At 36.6% G+C, this 25,506-nt stretch overlaps 1 protein-coding gene across 1 annotated transcript in view; it reads right to left on the reverse strand.

Annotated features, from left to right (window-relative positions):
* CNTN5 (contactin 5) overlaps positions 1-25,506 on the reverse strand; it is a 294,289-nt gene that overhangs the window by 147,886 nt on the left and 120,897 nt on the right. The window contains exons 8-9 of the mRNA XM_068395332.1: positions 20,146-20,248; positions 3,059-3,240 (exon numbers count right to left, since the gene is read on the reverse strand). Coding sequence (XP_068251433.1) covers positions 3,059-3,240; positions 20,146-20,248 — 285 coding nt within the window. The remainder of the gene's footprint in view (positions 1-3,058; positions 3,241-20,145; positions 20,249-25,506) is intronic.

A 25,506-nucleotide genomic window follows, 5' to 3' on the forward strand; every position in this document is an offset into this window, starting at 1 on the left:
TGGGAAAATGCTGCTAGTCAGGATTTGTGAAGGAACTGTAATTACAAAAGCTTAATGCCCAATTTCTCCACCCAAATTTTAATTTTTGTGCTCTCTTCTATTAATCAGTTTGAACTTGAATCAAATTTCATGGAAACTACATGATGAGCAGATCACTCGGGGAAAAATCACAGCTCTCAAAGCAGGTTGCGGTGTGTATGAGGATGTCTTGCATTATCAAAATTATGTTTTTAATGCCTTTGTCGCTTCTACAGATGAATTTCCACTACGTGCTGACACTACAACAATCTGAAATTGTCAACGTCTGAAATACCACTTTCTGAACAACATACAAAGTGTTAGCTGCATCAGACAGTCATGGTATATCTGGATTGCAGCATCAAGTAAGAAATGAAAAATAAGTAGTTTGTGATTAAATGTGACCAGACAGGCAGACTGGGTGTCCTGGGCTTTCTCCAAAATACTCTGTGGTGACCCAGATCAGATGCAACTGATGAAATTAAGAAGATCCAAAAGACAGCAAGTGAATTCCTGCAGAGATATGCTAATTGTGAGACAGTAGTATGACACAGTGGGTCCTACAGCCTGCTCTGAAATTTTACAAGAAACCCCTGGTAAAGGATGATGGCCTACATCTGAATTTCTGAGCTGAGATAATTGCTGGCTCCTAGAGGAATAAGTTGTCAGTGAAAAGATAATGAGCTTAAAGGTAAATAATTCATGTTGACTGTTGTTATGAATGCAACATACAGTAGGAAATGCTGTTTCAAGTAATGCCCCCATATCCTGCCATATCAACTGTCAGTGAAGGAAGCTGAGAATTTTGTAAAGTAACATTTGGCTAAATTTTGTGCTGTTAAAAACCTTCTTACCCAAATCCTCTTACACCCCTGGAAAGGGTTGTCAAGTTTTGTAGGCCAATGAAACACTAATGTTTTCTTCAGGAGCAATGAAGGCTGCAAGAGGCTCACTGGGGAGTATTTCATCTCAAGGCCAAGAAAAGGCACTTGCAGGGACTATTAACAGTTTGCACTTCTTGTTCTGCTCTGCTGGAGGTCACTGAACGTCTCTGTGACTTGTTCTGACCTCATTCCCTGCTAATGCAGATAGGTGAAACACTGACTCGGATCTGGTTTTGAATTACCCGTGAGATAGTCTAAAATATAATAATAGATTTAACAGAAACTTAATAATATACTAATCTCACATAGCTGTTAATCAGAAGAATGATTCTCTCTCTCTGTAACGTTAAAGCAGTTGTTCTAATATTATTGCAAAAAATGATGATTAGCACAAACTGTGCTATCCATAAAGGCAGTGACTGTAACAAATACAATTTTGACAATAGTACTATGGTGGAGAACTAAAAATTCTTATTTCTGTCTGCACAAAGTAGAAAAAAAAACTGACAGCGAAAATGTTTTCTATGGATTCCTAGATTTGTGTACCATCTTTATTTCTGCTCAAAACGAAAATGTGTCCTGGCTAATGAGAGGCAGAGTTGTGTAGAACACTACATCATGTTTGCTGTGATTTGAGTTCTGTTTATCATCCTGTCACAGACCTGCAGGGTGCTCTTGAGGAAATAACCTAATTTTCCAGCATTTTAGTTTCTCTCTTGAAGAACGCCTTTTATATTCCTTGAACTTTGAAAGAAGAAGGTAGAGATAATTGTAACTGCTTTATAAGGTGCTTTGGCATCTAGTAGTTTCACAGCTCTAGAAAAGAGCTAGTAAGTGTATGACCTGGGGTACTCCTTAGAATTCAAACTAAATTTTTTCAAATTTCAAACAGTTTAAGATATGCTGATACTCACTAAAAACAAGGAAGGTAAGATAAAGACATTGGAAAGCTGGAGGAGACAGGAAAATTTAGTACGGACCTGGAAATTTTGACATATGTGGAAAATAAACTAAATATATGATGCCAGTCTACGGCTATTTGATGAAAGTGTGTAACAAAGACAGAGAACTGTGTATGGTTAGTAATGGGGAGAAAGCACTAGCAGCCATGAGCTGAAATCAAGAAGAGTAAAATAAAATTGATTAACAGGCAAGACTCCTCCTTAAAGGTGTCTATTGGCCTGAGGACCTGTCTAAACTGCAGCAGTTGGGATTCCACTGACTGTGATATTTGAAGACAGAAAACAATTCAGAGTCTGAAAAATTCTTCATGTGATCTCCTGCAACAGACCTTTCCTGCTAAGTATTTAAGGTTGTAGGATTCATAGAATGATAGTAAGTGATGTAACTTTAATTGATAAGAAGTAGGTGGTACTCAAACATACATTCAATATAAGGAAAAATTGACATGCAAATACTCAGGGCACGTCTTATATGGGGTTTTGTTTCTAGCCTCTAGGATGCAGTAACAATATTAGATAAACTTCATGATTTTTACTAAGTATTTTTAATTTCAAGTTGTGATTTTTCTTTTCAATGTGATGCATGATTCAATTTTTTTTATGCTCACTCAAAAAACTTTTAGAAAGACCAATCTTATAGAGAAAATGTTTAGCACTTTCTGAAAAACAGAACGTTCAGAAATGATGCATGCCTAGACTGAGAATTTTTTACAAAAACTGAAGCACTTCTCCAGCCCTGATTCTTGTACAATGAATTTGACAAAACTCAGTATCCAGGCATGGCAAGGGTGAGACGTTAATAAAAATGTGATAAACGTACTATTTCTAATATTGTTTTCTGACAGATACATCATGCTTAGGTTACACGTCATTGTCATATATCTCATACCAGGAGCAAAAAAAAAAAAAAAGACTTGTAAAATTATAGCAATGCTCTTTAAAAACCCATCAAAAACCCCATAAACATCAACGTGAAATTGTTTTTAAGCCAGTTCTTTGAGGGAGTCAACTTTATTTATATTTCAGACTTTAATGTGTTATGAAGGAATAAAAATATATAGCTTAATTCAATACTAATTTTATTTTAGAATAAAAATATTTCATTTCTAGTGGACCTTAGCATCCTTCATATTAATTAAAGCCTTACGTGTGGACAAAGCATTGCTAGATAATACTGTGTGCAGTTACACTTACTGTACACTTGTAGTTGTCCTCTGAAGACATTTCTTCCACGAGAGTTTTCAGCCTTACATTCGTACATTCCCGCATCCTCTAGCTGCACATTAGGTATTTCAAGCACAGCTTGGGATTTTCTCAGGCGGGCTTTACTTGGATTATGACCATTCACTTTCCTCCAAGAGATTGCTGGAACAGGGCTGAAATATTTAGTAAAATTACTGTTAGCACTCTTCGACTATTGAGAATATAGATTCTGTTATCTGGTAGTTTAAACACTTAATAACCTAAGTAGCAATAAAATATAACCACAATTAAGGTTCCTATAATGCTTGACATACCTCACTTTCTGCAGGGAATCCTTAATAAATGGTTTGTGACATAGAATGTGTCTCTTTAATCCACAAGGGAGGCCAGGTTTTTATTAAGATCAAGTAAATCACTTGAAATACTCTCTCTAGAGCTTCTTCAGCTGTCTACTCCTGAACACTTCCACTCAATAGGCAAAAGAAAATAACGACTTCAAAACCTGTATGAGTTTATCAAATTCCATCACTTCCTAGTATTCCTGCAATGAAACTGCAGTTCAGGACACCAGTAAGTGATAATGTCCATTTAGGTGGGGGATTTCAGTACTGCTGTATCTTGGATGAATCAAGGTAACCAAACTTTTGGAGACCTTTTCTGTTGCAATTTTCTTTAAGTTATAAAACTGGCTGTGTAAAAAGTGTTTTAATGGCACTACTGCTTCTGACTCACAGCATTACATGCCTGCTCATGGGAGTGGAAGGGCTTTTCACTGTACCTTGCTATTCCACAAAGGTCTATGTGGAAACTGTGTTATTTACATTCATACTGAGGGAAGAAATGGATTAAATAATGTTTTCAGCCATTCAATTTTCTTTTTAACCCAAACACTCATCAGTCATTGTGCACCCATTAGGCTTTTTGATACAGACATAAGTTTGCCTAAATATGGCAGAGGATACTTAAGGGGGAAGAAAAGAAAAATAAAAAAAGAACTGTAGTTATAAAATGTTTGATTGTGAGCTGAAAACTAGACTGCTTCAGGTATTCCAAAAAAAGCTTGGAGGACATCACAAAAGAAAAGGTAACTGTTACATGCTGATACTTTTTCAAAAATATTTTATAAATATTTGAATTGCTTTCAAGTCTAAGCTTAGACATAAATACAGTTGGATCTTGTGGCGGTTTAGATGCGGAAAAGTGCTTCATAGCATAGATTCAACTTCAAGGCTTCTATTAATTTCTGCCATTATTTGCTAACTTCCACTTGCTATACCTGTATGAAGTTGCATTAAAAAACACATTTCTCTCAATATTTCAGGGTGTCCAATTTGAGATACAACAAATAGAAACATGGCAACCACCCATGGGTAAAGCTCTAGCTATTCTTCGACCAGTTAAAAATCAGGCTGCGAGTTACTACAGTTGTACTCAAACTTCCAGATGAGATGCTCCAGATTCTAGTACTTGATAGAGATTCAGAAAATTCCCAGACTTGTAGTGCAGGTCAGAAGGTTCCTCTAATCTTATCTCCTGAACGTCACAAATCACTGAATTTCATTGAGCCTATTAACATAATTACCTTCACAGAATCACACAGAATCACAGAATGTTAGGGATTGGAAGGGACCTCGAAAGATCATCTAGTCCAATCCCCCTGCCGGAGCAGGATTACCTAGACCATATCACACAGGAATGCGTCCAGGCGGGTTTTGAATGTCTCCAGAGAAGGAGACTCCACAACCTCTCTGGGCAGCCTGTTCCAGTGTTCAGTTACCCTCACCGTAAAGAAGTTTTTCCTCATATTTATGTGGAACCTCCTGTGTTCCAGCTTGTACCCATTGCCCTTTGTCCTGTCAAGGGATGTCACTGAGAAGAGCCTGGCTCCAACCTCATGACGCTTGCCCTTTACATATGTATAAACATTAATGAGGTCACCCCTCAGTCTCCTCTTCTCTAAGCTAAAGAGACCCAGCTCCCTCAGCCTCTCCTCATAAGGGAGATGTTCCACCCCCTTAATCGTCTTCGTGGCTCTGCGCTGGACTCTCTCTAGCAGTTCCCTGTCCTTCTTGAACTGAGGGGCCCAGAACTGGACACAATATTCCAGATGTGGCCTCACCAGGGCAGAGTAGAGGGGGAGGAGAACCTCTCTTGACCTGCTAACCACACCCCTTCTAATACACCCCAGGATGCCGTTAGCCTTCTTGGCCACAAGGGCACACTGCTGGCTCATGGTCATCCTGCTGTCCACTAGGACCCCCAGGTCCCTTTCCCCTACGCTGCTCTCCAACAGGTCTGCCCCCAACTTGTACTGGTACATGGGGTTGTTCTTGCCCAGATGCAGGACTCTACACTTGCCCCTATTATATTTCATTAAATTTCTCCCTGCCCAACTCTCCAGCCTGTCTAGGTCTCTCTGAATGGCTGCGCAGCCTTCCGTTGTGTCAGCCACTCCTCCCAGTTTTGTGTCATCAGCGAACTTGCTGACAGTGCACTCTATTCCCTCATCCAAGTCATTAATGAATATGTTGAATAGTACTGGTCCCAGTACCGACCCTTGAGGGACTCCGCTAGACACAGGCCTCCAACTGGACTCTGTCCCATTGACCACCACTCTCTGGCTTCTTTCCTTCAGCCAGTTCATAATCCACCTCACTATCCGATCATCCAGACCACACTTCCTCAGTTTAGCTGCAAGGATGCTGTGGGAGACTGTGTCAAACCTTCACAAATTTTGTTTTTCGAGCAACATATAGTCCCATATGGAATGGTATCCACTATTTATTTGAATATATCAGAAAGAGACAATCATTGTTTCTCTTATCAGTTTGCTGCACTGATTACTTAACCTGACAAAAGATACTTTATTTTGAGTCTGTCTGGATTCACCTCTGACGCATAGTTCCTACAATACCTCTCTATTATTGCAAAATGGTCCTTTATCACTGTCCTCCATGGAAGAAATATATGTATGGAAATAAAAGCACCATTTTTTTTTTTTTTACTTAGTAAACAAAACAGACTGATCTTTTTTTTTTTCAGCACTCCAATCATGTATATATTTTTGTATTTATAGATGGTTGTGGATCATATGATGGGTGTGGATCATAAGAGCTCTTCTTTTTCCCCCTACTGTATCACCATAGAAACTTGACAGCTTGCTCATTATTAATGTTATATTACTTTCTTGCTCACCGATTTCAAATTTTGGTGTCCTATATATTTGGTTTGAGGACTCTTCTGTGCAGCTTGTATGGGTCTAATTTATAAAGTTTGCTTCTTATTAGAAGTTATTTTACATTTCAATTAGAAAATTAAAAAAACTTCCCATACTTATCTAACACAAAATTCAACCTGTTCAGTTCTAAATATGAATAATAAATAGGGTATTTCTGTCTCTGATGCACTAATAAAACTTACTGTCTTTAGCCCTACCACTTAAGATATTCCTTTCACATCCTTAGCTATATATTTTGAATTGCTATACTTTGTTAGCTATTTTTGAATATTAGAAGTAGTACAAATAACAATAGTTTCTTTCTTCCCATGTATTAGCTTTCATATTTTTTTTCTAATTTAACACTTCACTTTGATATTAAAATTTATACTCTTTCTTGAGTGACTTTCTGGTGATTTTGTAACTCCCTTGTTTTGCGTTCAGCTTTAAGTGTAAACTCCTTATAAGCTTGCCCTCCTTCTATATGGAATGTAATTATGTCATGATTTCTGGCTGCAAAACAGCCACCATGGCCAGGCAAGTGTTTCATTGATCATTATTGATCACTACACAGGCCCACAGTAGGAATACTTTGTGTTGGTACAGTGCAATACTACTCAGCAACTGCTATTTTATGAAAGAGATAGGTGTGCAGGTACACTTTATTTGGCACCATAAGGGTGCCATGCTTGTTGCCCATTATTGCCTATTTGCCCTTCAGTCCTACTTCCAGTAAAATCAGTGACAAAAATGCTTTTGCTCTGTTGTCATGGAAGAAAACTGTTTCTGGTGAATAAAACTCATAAGTGGAATTTTTTCATAATGTATAGTTCTAAGAAACAATGAAGACATTAAAAACTTTGAAAGTTGTCTCAGTTGCTATGAGATTGTTCTGAAATTCATATAATTAGAAAATTTCCTTTGAATTGTGTTTAATTTTTTTGAAATTTGCTTTTGTGTATGCTACAGAAAGTAAATGTGTGTCGTACAGCAAACAGAAAGGAAACTTGTTCCCTGGGTCATCAGGAAACATATTTTTTTAAAAAAATCACTTTTCTCTTCATCAGTATGAGGTAGTAAGTGGAGTTTTTCAAGGACATAAAATTACTTTAACTGTGTAGATTTAATGATTTCAAAGGAAAGTACTCCCAAACTGCAAATCACTATTCACAGACAACTTGTAGTTCTGTTTAATGAAGCTTCTTATTTTCCTTGCATAACTTACAAGTGAGGTATGAATATTACATCTGAAATAAAAATATGTCTATACCTATTTCTCCTCTGTGACTTGCGTGAGAATGAAATGAAAGAATGAAATATATCTGCATGGAGATGTGAAAGAATAAAATTGTGTGACTGTTCTAGAAAACTCATAAAATCCACCATAAAAGCTAACTAATATTTGCACATATTGTTCATCTTTTCAAATGATCCCCAGCTTTTTAAAAAATAGAGCAACAGCAAAAGTATCTCTAACATTAATATGAGTTTAATGTAATATGCATAATTGTTAAATCTTATAATCATAATAATCCATTTTTATTTTGGTCTCAGCAGACATCTGTGAGAATACAGTTTCCTTATTTATTATAACCCTGCTCACATTCAACTCCTATGAGTAACTTTATTAAAGTTTCAATTGAGTTCAAAGATAAGATTTCTCCTCACTTTTGGAAATAATCTGTTGAATACTGCTGGTAAATCCTAGCACCACCGAGAAAAGAATCCTACGTGATTTCAGAAATACCATCATTAAACTTCGCATTCATCTGAGCTGAAATAAAAGTTCTAAGAGGTCACTGGTGACTGTGACAGACATTACTGTGGGTTTGTTCTCTTTGAATTTGAAGAAAATATGAGTTATAGTTTTACATTTACATCTAGAAGGGATTATGAGTCAATTTTCAGCAGTATATTATTTGGGACAAGTGCTATTGAGTTTGTTGGGAATTCTTCACAAGTTTCATTGGAAATAAAAATGTTTTGAAAAAACTATTGGAAGAAATTTATACTTTTTTCTTTTTTGTTTTTGCAATTTAATCTGAAAAAGAATTTAATTAGATCTATAAAGCATATGTTTATTTCAGGAAAGGGGTGAGGTGGAAATGAGAGGAATGTCTGAATTTTAAAATACCTTTTCCATGGATCTGAGCTCCTAGTTTTTTAACAATATTCTAAATAAGAATGCATATGTTACTTTTTCTATTTTTCTTTGGTACAAATTGATGTGCTTTTTTGAAATATTTTACCTTCTACTGTAATTTCTATTCCTTTCTACACTATTTCTCTTTACTATGCACCACTGTTCTGAGCTGTGCTTTCAAACCAACAGGTTCATGTCATAATATATCTTGAAAATTTCTGCGTACCTGTGCATTTCAGACTAGAAAATAACCTTTCTCCTTATGCCCTCCAGCCCTGCAACTGTGTTAAATATCTTCTAATTATTACAGGATAATCATGTAGGATTAAAATGTCAAGAAGTATCATGAAATTCTCTCCATCAGCTACTTTCCAGAAACAAAACGCCCATCAACCATTTACATGATTCTAGCTTTAGAATGTCCCGTATAAATCTGTTCTGGTCAGATGCAGAGATTTAGGAGACAAGAAAATAACTTTTCCTTTCATTTGGTTATTTAAAGATAGTTAGTACTCATGAAATATAGCAGCTATGAGTACTGGTGATTTAAGACCAGAAATAGAATAGAAGGAAAAGGTGATGGGTTTGAAGCCTGTGTGCAGGCACAAGTCCAGGTCTGCAAGTCATGTCAACATACATCCATGACTGTACTAAAAAGGTCTGATGCATGTATCCATCTCATATACTAATGTGGGTGTTCTTGCCCACCACTGCTGGCTTGTTCTTTATAGAACAGAGCAAGGACAGTGTGCCTGCTTGGCTGCATGTCCAGCTCCATGCCATTTTCTTCACATTTTAAGTCCTAAAATGTTAAAGCATCTCTAGCATCTAAAATAGTGCTATGGATAATAATTCATTATCTATAATGGTTTGTTATTCACAGTGAATTATACTCCAGAGCATTTTCTTTATGATTGATCAGAGCCTAAACTGTTAGCTCAAATTCGATCTTTAACTGTTTGATAGCTGAAGTTAGGTAACATAACTGACACTTCTGGAGGTTTCAAAGATTTTTCCAAATTCTTAAATTCAAGTTAATCATGAACACAAGAGTCATCTGAATAAAATGTAATCAAACAAGAGAATAGAAGATCCACAATAGGCAAGGTATTGGTTTCACAAGTAGTGAGTAAAGGGGAAAAGCTATTCTGCAACATTTTGCTTCTCCATTTAAAATTAGATAATGGTATTTACTCTTAATGAAATCACAACAGCACAGCTAGATAATAAAAAAATTAATAGAAAAGAGCTGAACGTTTCCTCCTGTGGATTCAGTGTTGGCCACATTGCAAAATTCCATATTATATTTTTGTTATTATAGAATAGCAAATGCTATATTGTGGGATGGAGATGGTGTTGACTTACTACAACTGTTAAATAAGGACAAAAATAAGCTCTGTTTTTTCCTCAGCCATCCAGTGACCCTTTTTTTCTAGACTTTGTATCACATCCTACCTCAGCTTGCTGGCTGGGGGCACTCTGAAGCAAGTGGACATTCTTCTAAAAAGTATTAAAACATAACAGGTGACTTGATCAAGGCTGCTGAGAAGAGAATCTGAAGCAAGTTGAAAAGCAAAGGACATATATGACATCTGCCGTGTTAGTATGGGGGATAATACATGAAGAATTCATAAATTTAAGTTAGAGATAAAGGCTTGGGAGTGGAAAAATTGCTTGAAAACGTGACGTTTTTGGCAGGTGTTCGTACGGATTCTCAGGGCTGCAGTATTACAGTACCACTGTGTTTACTTGCCCTGTGTAAAGCGATTTTATAACTGGACTTTCTCCCTTGTCATTTTTCTCTGTTCCAAGCTTTGTCCAGGCAGAATTTCTGTAGCTGGCACATTAACCTAGGATTCCTAACTCTGCTCTACGGATATGGCCAAGGTATGGGTACAGATAAATTCCAGAGGACTAGGTACAGTGAGTCCAGGACTTCCAGAAACTGCCAAACATGATGCAAATGAGCACCACATGTAAATTCATTGTGTCTGGGGTGCACAACATGGCTTCGAACCTGCTTGTCAGCTACAGAGTTTGAAGACAGTGAGCATGACAATTTCTGGAAGTGCTGGATTTAAGACTCTTATACCACACTGTATTATATGCATTTATTTATTTGTGGGAAATCCTGAAGAGAAATAAGACAATGGCAACTTTGGGGACCTACTATTGACAGTTGCCAGAATTTGTTTCCTTCTGATCCTCTCAACCTCTGACATGGAGACAAAGCCTATATATGTGCTTCTGGATAGCAAGTTTGGGATGCAAATAAATTTTCCTCCATCTTTAAACCTAAAGCAAAGCTGTGTAAATTGCTGAACAAAGTTTTTAGCAGCATTTACAAGTTTTCTTTCATGGTCGTGAGAGAGAAAGGTAATACTGCTTCTTCAAGAATGACATTCTACTGATGAGGACTTGCAGTTTGGTGTTTTTTTTTTCCCACTTTCCCTATGCCATATGGTAAAAGCAATTAACTTTAAATTATTAGATGTAAGCATTTAGTCAGAGTGAGGCAGAATGAGGCCTGGGAGTGCTACTTGAGATTTACCAAAGAATCTTTATTACATTACTAAGAATGATTGCAATATTTGTAACAGCATTATATATTCTATGCAAGAACAAGACCACTTAAAGGAAAGCAGAAATCAATCCAGCCTGAAAAATAAGAACAAAATCCAATCCTGCTCTAGCACCTTATGACATAAATTCTTATTCAGTATGAGCTAAAAATGAAGTTTAGATTGATGAAAGTCTTAGAAAGATTTATTTGACATAAACAATGCGTGCTATCAAGGGAAAAAAAAATCCTGGATGTATTTCTGTCTTACATAAACAAACTCAACTTGAAGATGCCATGTTCACGTTTAAAAAGGTTTCTTCCTCTCATCACAAGTTTATCTCCAGGAGACAGGACATCCCTGCTTACAACACTGACAAATGCTGCTCTACTGAGAGTGTTCTTTTCCCTCTTGGGATTGTTTTGCTATCAGTAAAATTTAAAAGTAGCTTCCACAGCTTCCAGGTTTGGCATCTGATAGGATTAACAAAGTCTTGTTCCTAAAATGAGAAGTGGTATGAAGGGGCATGGAGGAACATGACTCTTTTGTCCTTTGTGAGTTAGAAACATATATTTCTATACCAGTATTTGCCTCTATTCTGCAGTTTGATTGTGGGCAAATCATTCTATTTTAATATCCTATGCCATGGTTTTCTGGAGAAAACAGTCATTTTATGTCTCTGTGACCTGTAGATGAAAAATAGAGCATCATGATAAGAATTGTTTTTGAGGGTGAAAGCAAATTACTACCTGTGGACTTCTGCACTGTGAATTTGCTTAATACTCAACGATGCTGATGTTAGCACTCTTTGTTCCCCTAGTAATTCTCCTATATGTAGGAAAAACCCTGAATATTTGAATCCCAAGTTCCAACAAGGAATTGGATGTACAGCACCTAGAATGGTTTGCTCCATTTAATGCAAGCCAGGGATCTTGTCATGTCATTAAATTGTGAGTACCATAATACATTTAAAAGATAAGTCAAAATTAGCTTTCTCTTTGCCTACAAATTATATATTAAGTCTGGTTAGAATTCCTCAACCCTCCAACCTTCATTTATCAATGCAGTGATTCATCATGTACTTTCATATTTTGCTTTGACCAGCAGTTCCCATGTAGGGGATAGCAATTTATGTGCTACTGTCACAGGATTCAGTGGAAATGAAAGCTGTTAATGTGCTCTGAATGTCCTTAGCCTAGAATCAAGTTATCTGTAATATCAAAGGTGTTTCTGTATGTCACCATTATTGTGGGAAGAGGCAAGAACCGTTTTATGTTCATGGAAAAGTACAAGGAGACTTAATCATTTCCAAAATACAATACCTAGAAAGGAGCAGCTGCTGGGGCTGAATGGTCATTCTACTTCAGACAAAATTTCTGAGGTATGTCTCTTGACTGCCACCACACTGTAAAGATCTGCTGACTTATCCCAAAGGAATGGCCAACAGAACTGTCATACTTGTCCCTAAAACAGTAAAGCCTATATTATATCACAGATGTTAGTATCATTTTATGCTTGTGTTATATTCCCATGTTTATACCAAATACTCAGCTGCTGCTTGCCACCTTGAATTCTCACTCATCCTCATGCCTCTGAGACGTAGTGTAGTGCAGTTAACAGAGGTTAACTTTAAGTTCGTTTTAAACTGTGATCAGTGCATTAGGTCTGCTACTCTTTCGAATAATACCAGGGCTGGAGTGAGAGGTGGATTCATGGATTTATACTGAAGAGATTTATGCCAGAAAAGAATTTGATCTCAGAATAGAAATCCTCATGAGACCTTTTGTGATACTGGATTAGTGGGAAGGGGTCAGGTCAAGGGAAGGTCTTTTCTGCTTCTCTTGAGAGTTTATAGCAGGAGATGCCTTCTGCCAGGTCTGAAGCCAGGAAGAATCTTGCTGTCTACAGACTACATGAATACCCATTCTGAAACATTCTGGATAAGCATAAATAAGGTAATACTGGATTTGTCAAGATCAGCCAACAAAAGGATAAAAGGTAGGGAGAGAGATATGGAAGACTTGGGGCATAGTTTTAACTGGTGGATTGAAAGGAAAAGCCATATTTTACAAATTTGGAGAGCAGAGAGGGTTAAGTTTTGTCCTGTGCAGGTAAGAAACAATATGGTGCAATACTGCAAACTTCTGTTCACCTACATTGAGGGTCCAGATGGATAACTGCATATGTTAGTCAGAGAAGTGTGCAAGCTGGATACGTGACTCATTATAGGATTATTGTTTGTGAGTTTTGTGGTCCTGGCAGAAGTCGCATATAGCTAAAGTTCAGAGGAAGAAAAGAAAGGAACCAAGTATTATAAAACCTTTGACCAAAGATGCATTTCTTGACTGCCTTTAACCTTCCTTCTTTTCTGAAATTACTGGCATCCTTATTACATTGTTTGCCAAACACTGTCCAGACCTCACAGAAACATCCTTTTAACATGTGGACTTGCAAAGTCTATTACACCTGCAAAAAGATTTGCAATATCTAGAAGCCTTCTTTACAGCCATTACCCTATGTCATTGTCTTAACGAGTGACACCAGAAAAATAACTTCTTCAGATACTTCATGTAATTCTCCATAGTTAGAGTCAAATGCAATTCACTGTATCGTAAAGATTTTTTATATTGCCACTCTGATCTTTGCTTAGATTTCATATACACTTATCCAAACACTTTTTGCTTTTATTTCTGCATATTGAAAAATCTTCAGTAAGATGTCTCTACATGTATATAGCCTGTAATGAAAATATTGATAGTGACATAAAATAAATAATAGCTTTTTTAATAAAAGCTTGAAGAACAATTAGAAAAATCAGTTAAAAGGAAATCGGGTCAAGGAGGTAAAAAAAATTCCTATATTCCATGGATTTAAAACTTTGAGATATTTATTAATTAGAAATAATTCAGAGTTCATTGCTTCTGAACATTTTAGAACATTTCCTAGATTACAAGTCACTAAATTTCATTCACATGTGACTTAAATATATGTAATTTCACCTTGTTTTTATTTGATTTCATTTAGAAAGCAAGATTTAAAAATGGACTATCAGCTGAGTTCTTGCAAGCCATATTACAGACGGAATAAATGTTTATGACTGAACTATAAATTTCCTTAAAACAAAGTTTACAACAGTATTATTAATGCAACATTGACTATAACAGCATGAACAGTGCTTCTGTCATAACAGCCTCATCATAATTCAGTAATAAAAGGAAGTCAATATCTCTATTTTATTCTTATCTTTAACTAAGAATATTTCACAATAAAAACATAGTCCTGACATTACTAAAGTGAACTAAGCTAGCAGTTAGAAAGAATATTGATATACTGTGTAGATGTTACTATTATACAGAAATGACACAAGCATAAAACACTGTCAAAAATACAGAAAAACAAGCATATGAGTTGTAAGAAAAATTGTTTGTCAGCACCATTCTATATTAATTCTTTTGATTAAAATCTCTGTGTGTTGATTTATGTGGTTAAAAAATAACTGTAGTGAAAAAAGGGTGCATAAAACTTAATTTTTAGCAAAACAACCCTTTTGGCAGTCTACATGGCCCAGGGATCCTATTTTGAAAGCAAAGACTGAGAACTTCAGTAACCTATAATTACAGCAGTAGCCCACATCCTCTAATTTGTTTTAACGAGAAATAAAATATGATTACTCACTCAAAATTGGCTGTTGGCACTGTCATAATGGAAACTTTATTTCTTCTGGATGGAGCCAGAAAACCAATAAAGTATGAGGTTTATACGGAGAATAAAGTAGGAGCTGCTCTATGGTGTGATGCACAACCAAAAAGACAGTGAGGAAAAGGCTGAAGTGTGAGGGTCAGGTAGGGTGAGTGCATTGTACACAATTTGACATTAAAAAATCTGTGTGAAAGAGTGGGTGTAGAAGAATTATTTAAAAGGGGAAAAAAAGAAGTAAACCTAGAGTTATATGCTAGAAAAAAAAAAAAAGAAAAAAGAAAGGAAAAAAGAGTGATAAATTTCCGACACTTCCTTTTTCTTGCTTTCCTCTGAGGACAAGGGTCTGTGCTCATTGGGAAGGGTTGTAACTTACAGCTTTTCATGTGAGCTTGGACAAACCAGTCCTATATCACTGTTTGAACTATGAAAACTTGTTCATTCTGAGGCTTTTGAAAAAACTATATATTTCCATCTATGCCTGATTTTAAGTCCCATGTTAAAAGAATAGTTTTAAAATCACTCATGAGATAACTATACTCCAAAGTCAGGAAGCGTTAAAGAATGCTTGGATGGCCATCACTGGAATTGCTTCATTAATAAGTATATCATGTGGTGAGGAGAGAACTTAAAGTAGTTTTTACCTGTTAGCACCATTACTTTCATATTTTATTAATGGGGAACAAAATGAAGACATCAATATTCTTCCCTTTAAAAAAGTACAGGAAAAACCAAAATTAAATAATTAACCAGATGTTCTTGGAAGCAAAGCCAGTAATATTTAAGAGAAAATGAAAATGGCAACCTGCTCTCACAGAAAGCAGTGCCCAAGAAGTTGCATTTCTGGAGCAGGAAAAGCCAGGAATGCTGTTATCTGTGTAAGAGTGTCAGCTGGGAAAAAGATGGCTCCTTCACCAGAACTTACCCAAAGAATAAGGTCATGATCTGTCTTCCTGATTTATGGAATAAACTTAAGTTCTGACATTGAAATGATGGACTTGTTAGAAAAGCAGGGTTATCTGCAGGGTTATTCAGAGAGACCTGGACAGGCTGGAGAGTTGGGCGGGGAGAAATTTAATGAAATATAACAAGGGCAAGTGTAGAGTCCTGCATCTGGGCAAGAACAACCCCATGTACCAGTACAAGTTGGGGGCAGACCTGTTGGAGAGCAGCGTAGGGGAAAGGGACCTGGGGGTCTTAGTGGAAAACAGGATGACCATGAGCCAGCAGTGTGCCCTTGTGGCCAAGAAGGCCAATGGCATCCTGGGGTGTATTAGAAGGGGTGTGGTTAGCAGGTCAAGAGGGGTTCTCCTCCCCCTCTACTCTGCCCTGGTGAGGCCACATCTGGAATATTGTGTCCAGTTCTGGGCCCCTCAGTTCAAGAAGGACAGGGAACTGCTAGAGAGAGTCCAGCGCAGAGCCACGAAGATGATTAAGGGGGTGGAACATCTCCCTTATGAGGAGAGGCTGAGGGAGCTGGGTCTCTTTAGCTTAGAGAAGAGGAGACTGAGGAGTGACCTCATTAATGTTTATAAATATGTAAAGGGCAAGTGTCATGAGGATGGAGCCAGGCTCTTCTCAGTGACATCCCTTGACAGGACAAAGGGCAATGGGTGCAAGCTGGAACAGAGGAGGTTCCACATAAATATGAGGAAAAACTTCTTTATGGTGAGGGTGACCGAACACTGGAACAGGCTGCCCAGAGAGGTTGTGGAGTCTCCTTCTCTGGAGACACTCAAAACCCGCCTGGACGCGTTCCTGTGTGATATGGTCTAGGCAATCCTGCTCCGGCAGGGGGATTGGACTAGATGATCTTTCGAGGTCCCTTCCAATCCCTAACATTCTGTGATTCTGTGATTCTGTGATTCTGTGATTCTGTGATCTGGACTGCAACCAACCACCTCATTACCAATAAGCTCATTTATTTGTTTTACCAAAAAATTAGCTTATCTTTTTTAAATTACAGAAGACACAAGCAGTGAAAACTGTGTTACTCAAAAGTAAATATTAACATACTGCTGGTTAGATTTTTTTTTTTAATGTAGATGTTTTGAATTCTACCATTCAGTAAGTTTTAAAGAAGATTTTTTCTTTTTTAAATTATTATTTTATTATTTTAACAATGCTTAATGTAAATCTTGATTAGGATTTAGCAATTATGTAAATTAAAAAGTTGTAGTTCTGTTCTTAACCAAGGATATATGCAGTGATTTCTTAGCCAATGAGTGATGCTCATTATAAGCAGCATTATCTAATACAAATAACATCGTTTTAAGGTATTTCACTCCTGTATTACTCTGATTCTTTAGCAACAACAGAGTGTATTTGTAAGTGGCCCTGTTAACATAGGATTTTCACTTGTAACTGGACCAGCTACATACTACTTGGTTCAGAATAAAATCCTTCTCAGAGAATTTCTGTCTGTTAAGCAATTAAGACATTGGATTTTAGTTTGGAGACAAAAGTTGCACAGCTCCACTTTATTTAATTCCTATAGCCATAGTGACTGGCAGTTCTAAATAAACACTATTAATAAATCACTGATCTGTAACTAAAGACTAGGGTCTTTCTGGAATATTTGACAAATGCCTGCTTCAGGAAATCTCACTGGAATGTCTGTCATTCTCACAATTACAGTGGAAAGAGAAGAGTGAGTGTTTCAGACAGCTAAATTAAAGCATGAGAAAAACAGCAACACATTGGTTTTGAGACTGGAATAAATTCGGTGTTATTTAGAATAAGAATTCAAACAACCAAATCTCAAAATGATAAATAAAGAAGGAACAAATTAGTTGCTGATTCAGTTTGGTAATGGGGACCCATGGCAGTGTAACAAGAAAAGATCTGTACAAGCTATCAGGAATAAGAGATGGGGACAAAAAATGAAAATGATGGAAGTGAATAGGAAATCTGATGCATTTCTACCTCCCACCTCAGCCTCCAGGTTTCAAGCAAGCCCTGAAATGTCATTCATGTAATTATTACCATATCAGGTTGAAAGCAATTTCAACTCAGCTGATTTGATTGTGCATTAATGGCTGTGAAAAGAAGATAAGGAACATGCATGGTAAAAATAGCTGCCCATTACAATAGCAGTAAATTGAGTCAACTTCTTAGATAATCTTAAATTCCTTGATGGTTCAGGTGTTTGGGTTTTTTTTGTTTATTAAAGGTAAATGCCAAATATTATTATGGAAATAAGTTAATTGAAGCTTTTCCTGTCAACCTTTGCCTTACTTGTGTGGCTGTTTGAATAGTGACTGACTCGTTTTGAGAGAGTTTCCTAAATCCCAAAGTGTTGATGACGGAAGGTATCAGTAGCTGCGTTTCTTGCCTGTCAGTGACGGTTGCAAAGGACAATCTGTGGCATATCCCTTCTTCACTGGAAAGTGACAGTTGACTTGTAATCTGTCAGCAGCTGCAATTTAATGCCAGCAAAATGAGGAAAATGGAAACTCACACACCAGTTACTGCTTCAGCCATAGCCAAGAATCTAAAAGGGCTTCATTACCAACTATTGACCTGGCAGAAAATTGGTTAGTGCTGCTGACATGAGAGAGCTTGGAGCCACCAGCTTCAACAGAACAGCCCTTTTCCTCATGTATTACAGCATTTCAGGGAATCTCTTCTTTTCTTGCTTTTCTGTCCTCTCTCATGTATGTCTTTCCTTGTCTTTACTATATAAAACATAAGACTTGTGTTTTACCCCTATGGAAGCTCTCCCTTCACATTTTCTTTCTAAACTACTGCTTACATTTAAGTTGGGAATGAATTTGCAAAAGCTCCTGTCATCATCTAATGGCTCCCTGTACGTGGGCTACGGTCTCCCACATTTTGTTTGGACTGGTTTGGCTGTGTCCTGCCTCTCCTTCAACTTCACTGGGCCCAAATAGATAAAATTAATACACTTTGTCAGAATTCCTCTGTAATTATTTATGAATACTTTCTGTTGACCTGCTCACTGAGAGTATCTGGATGTTGGTCAAACAGGAAAAACAGGCAAGAAGGAAGCAAGTTTAAGACATATTTCATCCAGCCAGTAAATAGGAAGTCTTAAGAGAAAAATCTGAAAAAAATCCAGCAAGCAGTGACACATGAATGTCAGAATGACTACAAAAACATTTTAAAAGCCCCGAGGTAGCAGAGTCAGGCTTTGAATGGTTGTTCTGGAAAACCAGACCTGCCAAGCAAGCTGTAGTGGTCATCCTCGGGAAAATAAATTACCGCTTTAAAACTCCTTTCCTCTTATGTTTTCTTCCTGCTTAGGCAAATAAGTAAGAAGAATTGGTATGGAGGATATGGTACCCCTCAAACTAACTGATTTGTGAAGTTCCTTCACAGGAGTTACAAAGACAAATCCTTCCACTATTTCTTAATCAAAGACAGCCTGTAAAAATCCTGTATGTGCCTTGATAAGCTATGAACTAGATAACCAAGCAGGAAAGATTATATTGAGCAGCATGACTTCAGGGTGTGGCGGGGGAGATGTCCAAAAGGAACGCCACTATAAAAATGAACTGAAAGAAATTCAATCCAGTGAGATTTCTTCCAACACACACACACCCCCCACATAATTTAATGGGGCATTTTTGAAAAAACATTACCGTTTGTATTTGTGTGTATGTCTCTAGTGAAACATTACTGATGGAATACCTGTTTTTAACTATATACATGTACAGAAGAAAGAATAATTTCTTTGAATTTCTAGAATCGCTTCTTAGTTCTGTCTGACTGTATTCTACCCTTGCCACCCTCATTCTAGGTGACAATACTAATAGTAACTGCCACAACAAAATTGAAATGTTATCAATTTCAGCCTATATTCTATAATCTGAATAGTGTATAGAAGTAATTTCACTTCTTATTTGATTTGTATAAAATAGCAAAGAGGGATTTCTAAAACCTTTCTCTCCCTAAACGCGTTTATCATAAAACGTATAAAAAACCCACTTGTCATGAATAGTAAACACCTCTTCTCTAGTAGTACTATTAGGTCAGGTAGAAATTAGAGAATTGGTACTGCCTCAACGCGTGTTAGGACATGTTTAAAACATTGTGCTCTTAGCTTCATATATAAACTATGCTTTTCAGGGGGAAAAAAGCTACTAATCTTGTTTATTCCTCAACTATGATATTTTGGCAGAATAAAATCTAATTTACTTATTTATAGTATCACAGTGAATAAACGTGTGAGTCAGGTAAAGTTTTTTAACTTTCCTCTTTCTGTTTACAAGAATGTTATTTTCATTTTGACAAAGAGTCTTTTAACTTGAATGACTTACTGTCCACAGAAATGGCTGGGCAGGGAGTTCATAATTGGCTACTTAGTCAATTGGTTAATTTGAGTGTGCAGTAAGTATGGTCTGTGAAAATGAAATCCAGTAAAATAAGGAAACAACAAATTAGGCATGTCACGTCTTAATAAACAACGATGTCTAATTATGAAAGAATCTGTACTTACTTGCCAAGTGCAAAACACTCCAGCTTAACAGTAGTTCCCCTTGCAGCTGTAACTGTGTAAGGAAAATGGACTTCAATTTTTGGTTCATATTCCCCCATCACACCTGGAAAATAGGGAATGTTTAAAATATGAAATATCATCAGTTTTCCATTTGTTGAGATTGTCACAGAAAAACCCTGCAGCTTCCTTTTTGAACCTGCCCAGCAGTAAACCTAGTAATTGATGGAAATAGCCTCATTTGATCTGGTGTGCTCTGCTCAGGTCCAGTACATATTCTAAAATGCGCTTAAGGGTTACCAGCAGCACAACAGTGAGCTTAAGAAAAAGGATTTATTTTCTCAGGCATGGGCTAATATTTACATTTTGAAATATTAAAAGAAGCAATCAATTTTAGAAGGATGAGAATTTTCATAGACCAAAGTTTTGTTTACCAGTACAGTGGCAATTATGACAAATAAATCAACATATCATGCTGTGTTCGACTGAGGACCTTCTAAGCTCAGCAAGAAAAACTCAAAAGATGTAAGAGCATTTGTGTACACAGATACAAACACAGATATACAGACACATAAAAAGTTCAGTTATTTCATTTTCAGTGATGTTTTTAATTTGGGAAATGATTACTTTTATCAAGATAACATGCATAGTACTGTAAGATACAACTAGAAAAACATTCAGGGATGTGAAAAATATAAACATTGAGATCAACAGAGTTATCTGGGATTTGCTGTGGAGTGACTGACAGCTTTGGAGAACCACAAGAATTTAGGAAATGAGAAATGTGCAGGGAAGGGAGACAGGTTATATAAGGCAAAGTGAGAAGTTTGTATTTGATATGACTTAGAGGAAATGTCATAATCAGAACGGCAGGAGAAGAATATGACTCTAACAACTGTGTTCAGTTAGACAGGAGGTGGGCTACTGGGGTAAGAGATACTCAGGAACTAAAGCCATATTGAACAAAGTCAGAATTCTTCAGATTTTTGGATGAAGATAAATAATAATATTTATATATTATTTATAATATGTATCAGAATAAAATCTGATTTGTGGACACAGTAGCAACAAGGCAAGTCTAGTCTAAATCTATAAAAATCAGTCAAGAGTCTCCAAAGAATTCTAGAGCAAGCAAATAGGAAGAAGAGAGGAAAATAAAGGAGAGAAAAGAGATATGTAAGAAAGAGAAAAGAAAGGAGTATAAGGCAGAACACGGAAGTAGGGGAATATGAGATCTGCAGCTGAGAGAAGACCAGCTGGGAGAGATTGAAAAACAACCCACAACCTATTACAGCAAAACATAATACATAAGGCTGAAATGCTAAAACATATACTTCTAGCCCTTCAAATGTTCCTCATGGGATTACAGGAGTTTCCAGTGGGGCTGTGCTCTCATCCTGCTGTTGTCCCACAGGCTCCTGTGGGTCTGTTTTGAGAGGAAGGATAAACATATATGCGTTTAAACCTGTCTTTGGGAGCTTAAGTTTAGTTAGAAAATCTAAATATGTGAATCAAATAACGGAAGTAGAATGCATAAAATGCTTTTAATTCAAACAATGTAATTCCATAAATAATGTGGCTTTATAAGTAGCAGTAGAATTCTCTTTAAAAAACATAATCATGCAAGTATTACATGTACTAGCAATAATGACCCATTTTCCCTCAAAAACATGACTAAATCAATGTTTTGACATTGTTTTATGAACTTGTGCAGATATACTGCCCCTTGTATCAAAAGGCTAATTCTGAACCAGTTCTGTCATTAAAGCTTAAAAGGTATTTTTTTGTAAAAAAAAGGAAATTAACCTTTGTGTCCTGGGTATTAAAATAAAGCCAGGGCATCAACCAAATTGTGGTCAATTAAAACATTCTATAGCCTAGACTGAAATGTTTCGTAGCCTAATCTGTCATAAAAAATATATTCCCATTGGTTTGTACTGTGTCAATAAAGTTCTTAATTTAATTACATTCCTTGTGACTTATTTTACTGTTTTACGGCTTTTCTTTGTGATTATGAATACCAGTTTCTGATTCATCATAGTTGAGTCAGTCAAGATTTTATAAGATACCTGTCATGTCCCCTTTTAGCTGTGCCTTTTACAGACTGAAAAATCCCAGACTATTAATCCTTCCTTAGAGTGAATCTTTATTTAAGTTGAGATCATTCCTAGTGCCTATGTTGCACCGTTTCAAATCCCATTCTATCATTTTGAGATGGGAAAATGAGAACATCACAGCAATATTGAAGCTGTAGATCCTTTTATCAAAGGTTTGTTTTGGGTTTTTTTGGGGGAGGGGGTTTGTTCCCTATTGCTGTCCTCACAATTCAGTTCTATTCACCTTTTTTCCTCTTAAACTGGTGTTCATCCACAATGTCATGCTAATCTCTCTGCTGATTAATAGTATCTAACAAAGCTATTACACTTTTAGGTTTAGGTATTGTATAAATTTGTACTGGGTGACATTATTTATCACCTATTCACTCTATTATCATGATATCCTTTTGCAGTTCTTCACAGTTAGTTTTAACTTTAACTATCCTTAATAATTTTATATCAACAAGCTTTTCTATCTCCGTGTTCATCTCCTTTCCTGATAATTAATGTATTGAATCATGAAGTCCCAGAAAAGTATTCTGTGGCTTCACTGACTCCCATTTCTTCAAATTGATCAGATACTTTTTTATCTGTTGTTAATTCAAAATAGGGCTGTCCTTCAACCTCTCTGTGAATTTCATTTCTTTGACAGCGTTTGACGAGTGACCTTGTCAAGAGCTATTTGAAATGAAAGCACACAGTTTTACCTTGACCATTCCTATTCATATTCTCCCTGACTCTTCAGGAAGGTTGTACACAGACTGAAGCATGACTTCCCTCTTTAAAAGCTGTGTTCATGGTGTATGACTTCATGGTAAGATTACTGTATGGTAATATGATAAATACAATCCTACTAATTGTACTTTTCTATGTATTTTCTATCAAAACACTTGACACAGAAGTCAGACTTACTGGTCTGGAGTTCCTCAGATGTTCCTAGGAGTCCCTTTTTTTTAAAAAAGCACCTTTTCTACCTACACTCCTTCTAGGCCTGAGGCTGGCAAAGGAAAATGGTACATCCCGCTTCCTTTAGGACTACATATGAGTTTGGCCTTGGAGATTTGTTAGTATTTGTAATAGCAGTCTTTTTTCTAAAATTTCTTCTATTGAAACTTTAATTATGAGAACTTCAGTCTTGTTAGGGGAACCTCCCTAAGTACCCTTGTAATGAACGTTGCTGAAAACGGTTCATTTAGGTTTTATGATGCAGCCTTACACTCCTGAGGTGTTCCTTTTAAACCTCTGACATCTGTTGACTGTGCATACTTGCTGACAGGTTTTGTAATTCAATGAATTTAAGAGGGGTTTTTTTGCTTTCATGTAAGAATTTGTCCCTGAAAATCAGTGTTGAATTGTCATATACTCTTAGACATTTGCCTTTTTTAGCCCTGAAAAAATGCAACTTAAAATAAGATCAAATTATTCTTGCCTTTAAAATAATACTGTACTTATGAACACATCTGAGGGACAATATTATCTTACTGTACAAGTATTGAATGCCCTTTGCAAGTCACAGCATCATTTCGTATTCCTAACGAAATGCTGATCTACTCATGTTTTGTACCACGTCCTGTTCTTCTTGTTATTGTTACATTAGCAAGCAACATGCCTGCAGCAACTGGCAGAAAAATGTAGAAAAATTACTAAGCAATTGCTGGGTGTCCCTATGAAAATTAAGAAACAAAAGTCTATTACTGCAAAGGGTATTTTTCATCTTTATTATTTATGATCTTTGAGACTATGGAGGCCATTAAAGTTGCATAAATATCAAAGGAATTATCAAGGTCTTACCTTCCCATGTTACACTATAATTGCTTTGCTATGGCCTTTGTACCTCCAGGCTCTTTGTCTTTCCCAGTTTCTGTTTTGGTCAGTATGAATCAGTAATGGTAAAATAACCACTATCTGCATTTTCATCAAGATTTGTGTTCATTTGTACCAGGTGCTAAAAGGAACCTGAACTTTTAAGAAATATCAAGGCCTTGAGCGATGTGCATTAAAATCAATCTCTCTCAGACTTAGATACAGGATTCTCTTTGAGACGTTTGGTTAAGGCCATAAAAAATTTCCTCAGTCATTTTTTATTTCCAGTTATCAAACATGAAATATAACAATAAATAAAATTGATCAGTACAGAATAAAAACGTAATATATGATTTTAAAATAGCTAACAAATCACAGAGCTCACGTGGTCTGAGCGCTATAAAGAAGCGAGGAGCCGTTCTCATCCGTCTCTTGCTCTGCCTTCCTATGAAAATAGCTCCTTTTGGACAATCTTCTACGTTCCCAGAGAGGACCCCCGTGATTCAGTCTTCCTTAGGCTAAATAGTTAGTTTGCTACACTCCCTACTTCATAAGCTGTGCCTTTCAATTGAGTTCAGATCTGGGTATGAAAGTGCTGAATTTGTGATTGGTATGAAACATATCGCTTCAAAATAAATTTAATTTACTAGATCTTGAAATTTTGTTTGGGATTGAAAAAGGGGCTAAAATCTGAACTTTCCTATTTGTTTAAGTAAATCTTACCCCTGGACTTTATTCTGAAACAAATCATCCCACCTTACATTTCTCAGTCTCTGGATCTCTGCCCCATCAGTGTTTATGAGAAGGAGAGCTCTCCACACTTCTGTCTGGCCAGGGAAGACCCTAGCCGGGTGAAGCTGAACTGAGATGAAATGCTAATAACCATTCTGGTATAACTCAAATTACTGAAAAAGACACTGATTCAAATGACTGAACAAACCCCAGGACTAAGCACAGCTTAACCTTGCTAGGATTAATGGTTTGTTAGTCACAGGGGCGGAAATGGAGCTCAACATTTATAAAAGAGATGATTTCCATATTTCCTTTTTCAGATATGTTTTTACAACAATGCAATTATCACAGAGCAATTATTACATATTCTCCAACTCAGGTAAGGAAAAATCTACTTAAAATCAGGTTTAATTTTAATAAGTGGTTTCCCTAAACAAGTTGTTCCTCTGACTTGGATGCAAATCTGTGACTTGAGTTTAAATCTCCAATACCCAAAGTGTGCTATGAAGCCTTAGCTACACTGTTCCCTGCATTTTACTTTTCCATCAAAAATAGAGATGACGCAATTCACTAAATCACATTAATGTGATAAACATTGATTGTTAAGTGCTCATATACCACAGGAATACATGTAATAGAATTTCAAACATTTACAGATATTACTACAGCTAAAACTGTTTATGTTATCTCCTGTGGGCCATTTAATGGAAATGGAGAATGGAATAAAGTAGCA

Source organism: Nyctibius grandis, chromosome 2, assembly GCF_013368605.1.
Source record: "Nyctibius grandis isolate bNycGra1 chromosome 2, bNycGra1.pri, whole genome shotgun sequence".
Taxonomy (NCBI): domain Eukaryota; kingdom Metazoa; phylum Chordata; class Aves; order Nyctibiiformes; family Nyctibiidae; genus Nyctibius; species Nyctibius grandis.